At 42.6% G+C, this 13,470-nt stretch overlaps 1 protein-coding gene across 2 annotated transcripts in view; it reads right to left on the minus strand.

Annotated features, from left to right (window-relative positions):
• SAMD5 (sterile alpha motif domain containing 5) overlaps nucleotides 1–9,440 on the minus strand; it is a 302,826-nt gene extending 293,386 nt beyond the window's left edge. For both annotated transcript variants that reach the window (XM_048489110.1, XM_048489102.1), the window contains exon 1: nucleotides 8,487–9,440. In XM_048489110.1, coding sequence (XP_048345067.1) covers nucleotides 8,487–8,951 — 465 coding nt within the window. In that variant the 5' untranslated portion in view covers nucleotides 8,952–9,440. The remainder of the gene's footprint in view (nucleotides 1–8,486) is intronic.
• Between the last annotated feature and the right edge of the window lie 4,030 nt (nucleotides 9,441–13,470).

Genomic DNA, 13,470 nt, shown 5'->3' on the forward strand with positions numbered 1-13,470 from the left:
TTCCTCCCACTTTTTGGGCCACCATTTCAGGACAGAGGGGCTTTTTTAAAAAAATTGAACAGTAAAGGTCTATCGCTGGAGTGGTGAACCTAATGGAATTGACAAAGCTGGTCTAGCAAAGTAACTCTAGATCAAAGATGGCAACTACAGCTGCAATGGGTTTTGTTTTCTGGCTTTCTTGTCCCAAGAATTTTAGCAGAACTGACATAATCAAAGTTACATTACAGATGTACAAATATATCAATTTCCATTTATCTTCAAACATTAATTCTGAATGATTTCATCTGATCAGTTGTCTTTACAAGTTTTCAACATTTTCTGTTTCCTGTACAGCATTTTAATACCCCTTTTAGCCCCAGTTCTTGCCATTTATACAGAAAATCAGTGTCAGTTTTAACTCCAGCTAAAACAATGAAATTCAGATTGATGTCAAAAGATTACCACAACTTTGTCCCAAGCATTAAGAAGCCATGCAAGAAACTCTATCCTTGCAATCAAATTATGGAAATACAAACAGCATGCAGGTACTAATCTGGGAAGACAAGATCAATGACTGCTGCTACACTGTTAGTCAATATGAATCCTCCAAGAAAGGTGTTAGGTTTAATAAAATGTACAGGCAAAACTGAAAGAATAGAGCTACTTATAGCGCAATCATATGTAGAGTGATTCCAGTCTAATCCCATTTGTAAAGCTTCACTGGACTGCACTATCAGAAAAGATATCCAATGGAAATGTTCATAATCGTTTTTTACTGAGTAAGCACTGTCTAGATTTCTTCTGGCACATTACTAAGAAAACAATAACAATATATCTTCTTAATAATGTGCTAGGAGATCAAGACAGTACAGTTATTTTTAGGTAAAGCTATTTTTTTCCCAATGAGAATCCTTCAGCAACGTGTATTTGAAAGTATTTATATTTGGTACAGATCTGAAAGGAAGTTCAGATGAGGCGAGTTAAGTTCTATGAAGTAGCATACTGGGATCATTATTTTATTCAGACTCAAATACAGAGATATTCTGTTTTCTAGATGACAGAAATTAAGTTAAGACCAAATACATTAATAGATTGTTGGCAAGAGCCTCCTACATATCTGAGATTTTATGTTTCCAAAAATCCTTTGCTTGACATAGAATAAAAATAGAGAAGCAAATCAAGACATTCCTTACTCCAACTCGATATTGTAACATATATGATGTGAATACTATTGGACTCTTTTAAAAGAGTATGCTGGAAGCTGCATTTCTTCTCAGTTTTTTTCCTGTTTCTTTGCATGTATTCCGAAGTTTACAATTTACAGCAGTTTGCAGTGCACACATTCAAAGCTACCTGATCATGACCCTTTGGGAATAATGTAGTGAATGCAAGTAAAATCTCTCACGGGCCTATATCATAGAACATATATTTACAATATATGTCTTTAATAAATAGAGGAATCTCCATTAATTTATATTTAGTGAAGCCAAGCAAATAAACGTAATTGAAATGGGGTTTTTTAATGTGAATGTGTGTGTGTTAATGATTTTATTTTGCTTTTACAGTCCTCTGCACAATTCCCCATAGACGAAAAATTGAATAAAGTTCCTCAAGTATGGGTCAGGTCAGGTCATTTATTTCAATTAGTAGCAGTAATGAAATTTCACTAAACTATTAGATACCAGTTAGTCCAAATGTGAGATAAATAGAATCCTTAATTCCTCTTGACACGTTCCACAGTTATGCAACCTTGACTTCCTTATAGTTACATTATAAACCTCAATTTCTGTTCAGTGTTAATACTTTGTCAGCCATTTTGGTAAGTCTTTATTAGCTGTATAATTAATAATTCATTAGGCTGGGTAGATTCCCATTACTAATACTTTTCAAATACAATATAGTTCTTTGTGCTCTAAAATAAAATTGAGCTCACCCTACCGAAATGGCTGATTCCTTCCCATCTTCTTTAACATGGATATTTGGACTCCCATATTTTTTATGCTGTTCCAGAAAAAGAGACATTCATTTTCCTTTCATCCAAATACTGCTGAAGTAGAACCTTATTTCATTAATTTTTTTCCTGAAATGTTAACGTCAATTTTTAGTCGATAGTGATCACAGTCATAACTGAAAATCTAGTAATATCTTTTGAGCCCAGTCAGTGCCCCTGAGGCCAATGTCTCTATCAACCTAGTGACTCAACGAAAACAGATTTCTGTCACAGCCTGAATCTGATGCCACATAAAAGCCTGAAAGAACAGAGAACAGGTTCCATTAAATATATCTATCTGCCCCTGAGGCCAAGGGAGCCAAACTTGCTGAATTGAAGGCAGCCACATCCTAATCCTAGAATATATATACATTCCTTCTTGTAACATAATGTGTAAAGTACAGCAAACTCATGTCGTGCCACAGGATCAAGTGAGAACTACATGTTTTTATTATATAATTTAAAAATTACCTTTAATTTAAGAATATCCTACATTTTTAATTCACATTTTAAGTTGTAATTTGTATTTAATCCTTGGTTTGTATCAGGCATTTTAGAACTGAAATAAATGTTATGATAGTATAAGTTTTTTTGTGTATGCATTTGGCTAGATGCCGTATTGAACTTAACATATTCCTTCTTTCCTCAGCAGCTAGTTTATGCTGCTATATAGGGCTTAAACATTTCTTGTTTAAACTTTTTGGGATATTTTTCTCTTATCTACATGCCTGCAGGGGTTTTTGAGGGAAAATGTAATTTTAGTGATTTTAATATTTTAATTATATTAAATCAAAGTTACCTGCAAATGCTACTGATTTCTTACTCCCTGGAATATCCTAAATTATGCCTTTAACATTATTTGCATTCAAAAGTGCTTATCAAATAAATATTCTTCCACGATTTTATGTATTTTGGAAAGAAAATAGCCTTTTTTCGAAATCTTTATAAAGTTTTATCACAAATGTGTCCATAATTCTGTTTAATACATGCATGCCTCAGAGCCGACTCTTCATTTATCAAGATTACATTGCCCTCTTTCAAAAACGTACATAGAAAAGCACCAAAATTAAAACATACAACAAATGCACTAATCTCAGCTGCCTTAAAGTTGGCACTCTCAACGAGACGAAGTTCTGAGGATCTTCTACTGTCTGGGCAGCTGTGTTTCATGAATGGAGCAGGGCAGGCTACTCACAGTCCAAAATGCCCCCACCCCGACCAATCCTGGTGCAGAGTAAAAATGAAGAACAAGGGATCCTGGGATGGTTCACTGGAGGCAATAGCCTAATGAATCCAAGGTTTAATTGTTGACTTTTAAAGTCCTAAACAATCTGGGATTGTCTGCAAGATCACCTCTCTTGATATAACCCCCAAAGAGTGTTAAGCTCAGCTGGTAACAACTTATTGTGGTCCCTGGCCCAAAAAAATGTCTGGCTGTCCTTGACCAGACCCAAAGCCTTTTCAGATCTGGCTCCATCCTAGTGGAACTCTCAAATGAAATTCAGGCCCTGCAGGACCTGGCTCAGTTCCACAAGGCCCACAAGACTGAGATGTTCCCTCTCTTTCATCCCCACCTTGACTGTTCTCCCTATAACTGGTAGTAGTTTTATTGAGATGATGTCTCATATTTTATATTTGGTCAGGATTTTCATGTTAGCCTGTACGCTGTCTAAGGTATTCCTTTTTAACTATATAGGTTAACTGTTAGCTGCCCTGAGCCAGGAAAGGGCATGATAAAAATTAAATAAATAAATGAGGTCATGTGAACCTACTCTGACGCAGCTTTAGTTAGCCTGACCATGCCCCCCTGACTGACTGAGTCTTGCTTTAATGAATCTCAGATATGCCTAAATAGAGAATTTCTTTCCAAATTGCCCAGAAAGATAATGGCAGACAGGGTATTGAATAAGAGACTACAGATATTCTAAGCTTGCCTTGTTGCTCAGCGCCAGGCATTTTTACTAGTCTTTCCAGTCCTAATAGATGGCTAGTTTATCACTAGAGCTAATGGAGGTTCCAAATTCTCCATAATGCTTTCCTTTGTCTTATCTGCCCTATTGGCTGGATCGCTTGAGAAAATGTTCAGCAGTATATGAAGTGTAAATTCTAGGACTACTCCTCCTGTTTTGCTGCTGATTGGATTCTGCTAGCCAGAAGATTTGCCTTACGCTCACCTTTCTTCTTGGTGAGATTCATGCCTATAACAGACTTCCAACATGGTGAGTCATTGAAGAAATGACAAGAATAGGTTCTACTAATATGTTGTTATATTTTATTTGTCCTAGTGTCTCTGTTGCCCTTGCCTTGCATCTAGTCCCAGGGATATTATTCCCCCAGTGGGACCTGAACCCTTGGAGAGGAGAGGCCAATGTCCTGCAGATTTTCTATTCCAACCTTTGTACCATGTGGCTTCTCTTGCGAAAAGAGTAGCTGTTTGCAAAGGGAGCTCAAACTCTCATTTAGAGAGATCCCACGATTTGGGTGGCCATAGGTCACAAAAAAGGTTTAAAAAAACAATTTTCCCCCAGAGTGGAAGGTACTACGGTGCTTTAGTTTCTTCTCTTGTTCTGTTTTGTGGAGGTAAAATGAGGATGGAGGGCTATGGAGGATATCACTTTCAAGGCAAGTAAATGAAATACCCAGGCATTGTTTGGTTGGTTCTATGTATAGCTAACATGGGGAAGTCACTGGCAAGCCAATCTGTTATTGGTTACTATTAGCAGCGTTGCTATGGACTCCAGTGCTTGCTGGAGTAGTGGGATTTAGAATTGGATTTTAAGTAATTTAGCCAGGTATCCCATACCTGAAAGCTGTTTTCTGTGTTATTTGTAGAGAACATATCAACAGCATTCTTTCAGGTGCATTGGAATATAACCTAAGACTAGTCACTTGTCTATTTTGAATAGAAGACTGACATATTACAACTCACAAGCTATGTTTTCACAACTCAGAACTCCATGCATTTTAGCCCTGTGCATCCTCCAGTGTATGCTGAGGCAGCAGAATCAATTCTGCCCCATTCCCTGGAGATGCATGCCTAGCCATTGTCGTTGTCTTGTGACAACATATTCAAAATAATAAGTATGGTTAATGTGATTAGAATGTTCTCTGTTTTTCTGCATCAGGTGAACAGAGGTAAAAGTTACAAGCATTCCATGGACTAGAAACTTCAACAAGTAATGTGTTAAAAGGCCTCTGCAGAACAGACCCTTGTATGCTTTATATTATTTATTTATTATTTATATCCCATTATTCTCCCTAACGGGACCCAAAATGGCTATCACATCATTTTCCCCTTCTCCAATTTAACTTCACAGCAACCACTTGTGAAGTAAATTAGACGGAAAGATTGTGATACACCCAAGGGGACCTGGTGAACTTCCACGGCAGAGCAGGCACTCAAACCAGGTCCTAGTCCAACCCTCTAATAATTAAGCTATACCATCCCTAAGTCCAGGGAAGGGCTGCACCCTTCCTCTGTTTACCTTCCAGTGGGTTTAGATAATAACTTCCATCAGAAAATGAACAGACCCCACCGTCTCCTAATGCCTAGTTCCAAGCATATTGTTCACCTGTTTTAATCCCCACTGATCTCCTGTCTTCCTGGTCATACTGTCTGTGACAGAATCAAGAAAAAAATCCTTCCCAATTGCAAGTGCCTCACTAAGCTTTCTCCTATAAAAACAAGAAGAAAACTTTTTATCTGAGCAATTAGAGGCTCATTAACATGTGACCCAATAAGAACTGCTGAGCCAGAGCAAGTGAAAGGCTTTGAACACTTGGAATGTGTGCTTTAACTATTACCAATTACTGAAAAAAAATTCAGAACTAATATACACTAAAATTGAAGAAATATCAACATAATTTGATTTATGCTCTGCACACTAACATACTCTTACATGTAAGCAAAATACAGTTTGGTTTAGTTACCAAAGCAACATAATTAGATGTCTTGCATAAATAGGAAATGAGTTACTAATATTCTAAGTTCAATGTTCTGCTTATGAAAGCAACAGCAGCAATGTTTCTCTAATTTTCTGGATGTTGTCCAAATACGTCACAGTGATTCATCATTATCATTGCAGGAAATCAGTGGAAGAGACATTCACTTGAAAAAATACAAATCTGACCTGCAAACGTCTTTAAATTCTCTAATCATAACGAACAACAAAATGCAATCAAGAAAGTAGACAGTTCTCCAGTACATTTCTGATAACACAATAGCAATATTGGTTGCAGGGCAAGCTTGTGTTTCTCTTGTGAACTACTGCTGAAGTATTTAAACTAGAAAGCCATATACAGTAAATATGCCTATTTAAAAAGGGAAAGAAAATTGCTGTTACAGTAGGTTAACTCTTAATTTGTTTCAGAAGATGATTTATTTGCAGAGGATGGAAGACTTCACACAGTCTTTGCCAATTTGTATTAGAGTTTCAGTCCACTGAATGTGGTTTACTGCCGTTGCCAGTAGCTACACCCTGACAAAACCAATCTATGCAATACATTACATGGCAAGAAAGAAAAAGCATTGCTCCTGGATCACAGTATCTATTTATGTTATGATACCCCGTTCCTATTTGAAAGAGTTTTCATAGTTATGAAACTGTTCTGCCTATATTTCTGACATATATTTGCAAAAATTCCTGCCTTTGAGGACTTTCTTAAGGAGGAAGTTGTTATTTATGGTTATAGCTATTAGTTTTGATACATATTTGACAACCAACATGGCCCTTTTTTGACACCTTTTTATTTAATCTACAACTTTCTCAACAAAAAATGTCTGGGATTATAAATAGCACTCCCTTTATGCTCTACTACTGTTTGACTGGCTGACAGTGTATTATTTCCTACGCATTTTTACTTCTAAATGCATTCATCATCTATTTGCATTTAGAACTGTTTTTGCTGCATGCTGGCCAGTCATCATCCACCATGCTGTCCATGATGACTGTGAAATATTTTCCTGTGAGCTCAAAGCCCATCTATGAAAAGCCGAGACTATTATTGAATTACGTTACCGTTACCAGATTACAGATAACAATTCCACCTGTCATTCACATAAAACCAATTCTGCAGAGAAAATAAATTAGTCTGAAATTTCTTCACAATGCTACTCTGATAATCAGAAAACCCCATTAAGCTGTTGTCTACTCTTGCAAAAGCATGAAGGCTAAGAATTCAAGGCAATTACTGAATTGGGTGGGAAAGTTGCTGGTGCTTGGCATTTCTTTTAAAAAAATCATTAAAGCAGATATTGGTTATCATTAGACTAGAGCTTCTTCTGGGGCACCTGATAACGACCTCTTTCCTCATAAGAGAACACACAGATGCCAATATACTTGGGCTGGGGTCCAACACACACTCACTTTTTCAACTGCATTTTGAAGGATTTCTAAGTAAACATGAGTTACCATTGGTTGTTGTGGGATGTGGGGCAGTGGTCTGGTAGATCTTGTTCCTAATGTTTCGCCTGCATCTGTGGCTGGCAGGCGAAACGTTAGGAGCAAGATCTACCAGACCACGGCCACACATCGCAGAAAACCCACAACAACCAGTTGAATCTGGCCATGAAAGCCTTCGACAATACATGAGTTACCATTCATTTAAGGAACTACTGAAATTTCACAGTAAAATGTTCATCTTGTTTCCACAGTTACATCTATTTTACATTATATTGTTTTCAGAAGTAACATCCCAAAACCTTGAAAACCCAAACAGATTTTTCTTGTACTATAAGAATTGTTGATTTCCTGCAGAAATTTCACACCTCTAGCACTGTCTTTATTTTCACGTTTCTAGTGGATCATGGAATTAAGATGAAATGTCTTAGGGGCTTCAAGAAAGGGCCCAATTTCTTCAGACGCATGCCTGTCCTCCAAGACTTAAAGGAAAAAAAATAAGAGATCACCATGACCATCAAACTGTCATCTCATCTCACAGATGTCCCGACTCTGGGCACCAAATGTCACCCAACCAATATGATGAAGGCATACTGAGTAACTCCAGAGGAAAAAAAAGGCTCTACTACATGGAAGACAGTATCCTTACAAGTGTTTAAGTCAAGACTGTAAATTTCAACTCACAGAGAGAAAAAAAATCTACCTCCACTTATCTAAGCAAAAGTAGCAAGGAAAAGTCACACTTTCAAAGCCACACAATAAGGCGAATTTGACAACTAAGAAAAGCAAGCAGCTAACTGAGATTCCAAATCAGCAGGGGAAGCCCAAGCACTCTCCCTACTAGGCACTGCTGCCTAGTTCGCCAGAAGGGAGCTGCTTTTGCACCTGGCCTTGAACCTGGGAGAGTTGCAAGACAGGAGGCTCTTAGGGTAGCAAATCTCTTGAGTTGTAGGCAAACTTAGACAAGCAAACGCCAGCAGGTGACTACCGGGAAGAGTTCTACTTCATCGTTGCAAAACCTTTCTCAGTTCAGGATGTATCCTACACCTCAACTGAAGCCTTAGAGCAAGAAAAACAAGACAGCCTACTACGGTAAAAGAGACAAACCACCAGCTTACCTTGTTGGAGTAAGGCAGCTTACTCAGGTTGATGCCATCTCGGATGAGTTTATCCCTAATCATAATTTTCAATCTGAGTTTGGGGTAAGTAACTAACTCCTTGTTGCCACTTAGTACTTTTCCAGGGAATCCATGGGAATGCTGAGCAGGTGGCTCCTTCCAAGTCTTGGCCTCGTACTCCTCCATCAGGTGGCTGGTGTAGATCTCCGGGGAAGGGGGGCCCTGCTGCTGAGGTTCCAAGGTGAAGTAAAGCCCAGCGGTGGTCTCGTCCTCCTCCTTCAGCCTTTGAACAGCTTCGTGGATCCAGCGCCGGTGCTGGGGCAGGGAGACCCCGATCGCATCCAGGTCCAGGTCTCCAATTTGTTTGCACACCTCCAGGTCGTCATAGCCATTATCCACAAAGGACTCCGCATACTGCGAGAGCTTCAGCGTCTTCAGCCACTCGTACACTATGTTGGCGCACATGCTGGCAGAAAGGCTCGGGGTGAGAGGGAGACTTGGGAAGAAACTGGAACTTTTAACACCCCCGGCAGCTCCTCTGGCGCAAGAGGAGCCCCTAGGAGCAAAATCTGAATGCAACGGGCATCAATGGAGGACATACACCTTCGCCTAGGGAGAGCGGGAATTAAATCCCAAAGCGGCCGAGGACGCAAGAAATCGCGGGCGGTGCAAACGGAATCTTCTTGCTCAGTTCTCCTTCTCTGCCACCATCCGATCTGGAAGCCTCTGGCCCCTCAGGAGCGGGTGCTTCAGTGGCCATCTATCCTCCCGAAGTGCCTGCCTGGTCCCATCCACACAGGCGAGTCTCTCGTTGCCACGGCCTCCCGCAGCGTGCCTAGTTTCGTCCTCCCCTTTGCCACGCACGATGCATCAGTTCACGGTGTGCTGCGCGGGGACTTCGCTCCGCCACTCTGTTAATGGGAGGAGGATTTGGACACGCTGTCCTAGTGGTGGCGCCTGTTTGCGCAACCCCCTCGCCGCCCCCTGACCTGGTCTTTCTCGCCCGCCTCTGCAAAACGAGTGCTCGCTCCAGCCTTACCTCTTCTCCTCTTCGCAGGTCGACCCAACACCCCGGCCACAATTGTCCGGCCTTCCTGGGAGAGGCACTCGCCTTCCGGCTGAGGAAAGCAGGCGGCAGGCAACCGGCGCTGGGAGCGGAGCAAGAGAAGCCAGCTCATTCAACAGTTTTGCTGCCGCCCGTCTTTCACGCGCCGAATGAGCCCACCTTCCTCCTCATCACGCCCCAGGGGAAAGGGTGGTGTTTTTTCTTCAGTGGCTGGGGGAGCCGGAGGGGAGGGGAGATCAAATATTGAGCCGGGGGACAATGTCGTAAGTGCACTGCTAATGGCGCCAGTTATTTCTCGGGTTGGGGGACAGAAGAGGAGAAGATATTTCCCCTGTTGTCTGCCATTCTGTTTTAATTATCTGCCTTCCCGTGGCAGGGCGGTAAGTCTGTGACCGGCTTAGGGGGGTCAGCTGTCCGCGCGACCTCTCCGCTTCGCGCGCCGGGCAAGGAGGAGGCGTGGGAATGCCTCTTTTCTCTCCAGCCCCTTGTGGGCTTTCTGCCGGGGGTGGCCTCCTTCGACCCTTGCGAGTGCGACCTGAACCCCTTTTGTGTTTTTAAATTCGCTCCCGTTCTCCTCGAATGAACTAACGAAAATCCAAAAGTTTCTCGTCCTCGCAAGACAAAACTGCGAGTCGGGACTTGGCTGCGCCCTTCTCTCGCGAACCGCAACGAAGAGAAGTTTTGAGGCCAGCAGCTTCTTCTGCCTCCACCTGCGCGCGAGGAGGAGGGGGGGCACAACTCTCTTGGGGGGGGGTATTTCCACATTCTTTTTCCTCCCTTCCCTCAGAACGGGGAGGGGCACTTTTGGCATAAGAAAGCTTGTTGTGGGGAATGCAGAGATAGTTTGACACACGCCTAGATTAAGGACGGGGCTCCCAACGGTCAAGGAGCCTTGGGCGGGTTGCTTTGTTTTAAGCTCAGAGGTCTCCCTGGACCACTGGATATAAGAAACGAGTGGCGGCGTCGCCTTTGGCCGTCCCCGCAGTTATTTTAGCACAGCCTTTTTCTTTTCCTAGCTTGGATTCGCTGCGCCCCCTCACGATCTCTGTGAAAAATTGTTTTTTCTAGATCGGCATCGTCTTCCCGGAAGGCTGTTTGGCAAATATTGTGCATATTCTACACAGAAAACATTTATGTGGAAGAAACAGCAAGAACAATAAGGACGGCAAACTATGTAGAATGCACCATATGCAGTGAAATACGTGCATTACACAGAGAAGGATGTATACCTAACTTTCTACATTAAATTAATGTTTAAGTAAGGATTTATGTTTTGGTCTCATAAAGATTAAAGCTTGGATTGAAAACTCACTGAAGTGTCTGGCTGTTGCACTTCAAACTGCAGCTGAGACTCATGTGATTGAATGTTCCTCTTTAAAAAACATAACCAGTCCTCTTGAACATTAAAAAAATGCGTCAGGAAAAATATTAGGTTAGAACCCCTCTTCTGTGCAATATCATGGAAACCTTGTTTTTATTTTCCGTCCAACTCCCTTTTTTAATAATATATCCTTATTAAATTTTAACCGGTACATTGGAAATCAGTTCCAATACACCAAGCAACATATATATCACACACAAAACAACCATACATAGGGTGTTTTCCCACTTACCAGTAGCTGCGAGCTACTGTAGGCAAGTAATGCGGGGTCCCCCTGCACTCCCCACTACAGGGGCGGCAACAACGCAGCTGCCCCGACCCTGCTGCTGTCGCGCTCCCTCAGCACGCGTCATTCCTGGTGTTCTTCCAAACGGCGCCTTTTGATGACCCCGTCGTGGGAAAGCCCAGGTGCGCGCCAGAAATGACGCGCGCTGAGAGCAGCGTGCGGCATGGGAGGGTCGTGGCAAGTGGGGAAACCCCCACAGTCTGAACAGCAACAAAAATCAACAACAAAACAATAAACACATCTGATTCACTTCCTACTAATCTCACATTTTCACATAAAACAATTTCTAATAATCCTTATTCTGGATTCTTACAATCTTGCAATTTAGTATATAAACTATCTAACATCTTTATATTAACTTACCACTACTGTACCATTATATTACACTAATATAGACACATATATATATACCTGCTGGGTGACCTTGGGCTAGTCACAGTTCTTCAGAACTCTCTCAGCCCCACCTACCTCACAAGGTGTCTGTTATGGAGAGAGGAGGGGAAAGGAGCTTGTACCTTGAGTCTCCTTACAGAAGGTGGGGTATGAATCCAAACTCTTCTTCTACAACCAATTCTATATCTAACTGTTGTAAATATATTAACAAATGCATAGAAGATTTTCTTTGCTTAGTATAGTTCACAAAACAGTTCCCATCTTTGAGAAAATGTTCTACATGTTTATATTTTAACAATGTCAATAATTTATTTATCACGGCATATTCCAGTAGTTTATTCAACCAGTCTTCGGAAGTTGGAATATCTTCAGATTTCCAGCTTCTGGTAATTAAGTCTCTTGCTGCTGAGATAACATATAGAGTTAATTTTTCATTTTTTCATTTTATCACAGACATTATCATATTTAACATAAAAATCGCCTTTTTCATAACAAACTCATAGCCTAAAATCCTTTTTCATTACATCATAAATACTACTCCAAAAATAACATTTTTATACAGCTCTACCACATATTATCAAAAGACCCCTTTTCTTGGTTGTAGGGGTGAGCCCGCGAACCCAGCAGAACCGTAGAAAGAGCGCTTGGAATGCCGGTGCCAGCTACGGCCTTCTGGGCGCACACGCTCCCCCACCCCCCGTTCCCCCATGAGTCACAGGTCATGAACTACCTGACTCACGGCCACCAGATGTCCCAGACAAAGGGACAAAAGGGCTCTTGCCCCCAGGTATGGATTAGACCCAGACGCGGACGCTTCCTCCTGCACGTAGCAGCCCGATGAGATCATGCATCACATGATGATCTCCCGCTCTCCCGCCTATCCGACCCCTTTACACGCCCCCAGAGAAACCCTAATAAAAGGTGCCAGGGACTAGCACACGGCAGAGTTGCCAGATCCAAGGATCCCGCGCTTCCTGCCGCTGGCTCTCTCCACCAGATGATATCTCCGCGTCTCGCCTCTTCCTTGCGACCCTGCGGGCACGACTTCATGCTGGTGCCGAAACCCGGGAATCTCCAACCTCCGCCCGCTTACCGTCGCCTGGGATAGGCCCCCTCGGTGCACCAATCGTCCGCTGGACCTGCACTGATTGTCCGCTGGATCTACTCATCCTCGGACCTGCGTTCTAGGACTCTCTCTCGTCCGACGAACCACCGGTAAGTATGGGAGCTTGCCAAAGCACTGCTTATGACAAGCACGTCCGCGAGCTGAAAACGCTGACGAAAAGCGCCAGAGTCCCAGTAAAGAGAAGGGATCTGCGCAAACTGGTTGGGGAGATTGATAGGCAATGTCCATGGTACCCTGAGAGGGGGACATTGAATCTTAAGGACTGGGAAAACATTGGGCGCACTCTGCACAGAGAGCCTCGTGCGCCAATGTCACTTCTACTGACGTGGAGACAATGTTATGTCGCCATCAGTCTGCAGGTCTGTGGCCTCTCTGCCATAGATGTCCCTCCTTTCGATCCTTCACCTACAATTTCACCCCCGGAATATTCTCTATCCCCTAAGCCGGACGCCTGTCCTCCTCCTGTCTCACTTGCCTCCTTGCCTCATTCAAACTCTCCCGCTCGCACTCTCGCGGCTCAGCCGCCTCCTCCTCCTCTCGCTCCGCCTTCTGCTCCGCTTCCCCCTTTCATTTCCGAAGCCACCGCACCTCCGTCAGCACCACGTAATGGCACGAGTTTCAAGACTCTAGCAGAACGCATTAACCACGATCTGCTGAGGAAGGAAACCCTGACGGAAGACGATGCCGACCTCCTTGCTCTGTGCCCCGTCCACTTCACTGATCACGTTGGGG

Source organism: Sphaerodactylus townsendi, linkage group LG01, assembly GCF_021028975.2.
Source record: "Sphaerodactylus townsendi isolate TG3544 linkage group LG01, MPM_Stown_v2.3, whole genome shotgun sequence".
In the NCBI taxonomy this organism is placed as follows: domain Eukaryota; kingdom Metazoa; phylum Chordata; class Lepidosauria; order Squamata; family Sphaerodactylidae; genus Sphaerodactylus; species Sphaerodactylus townsendi.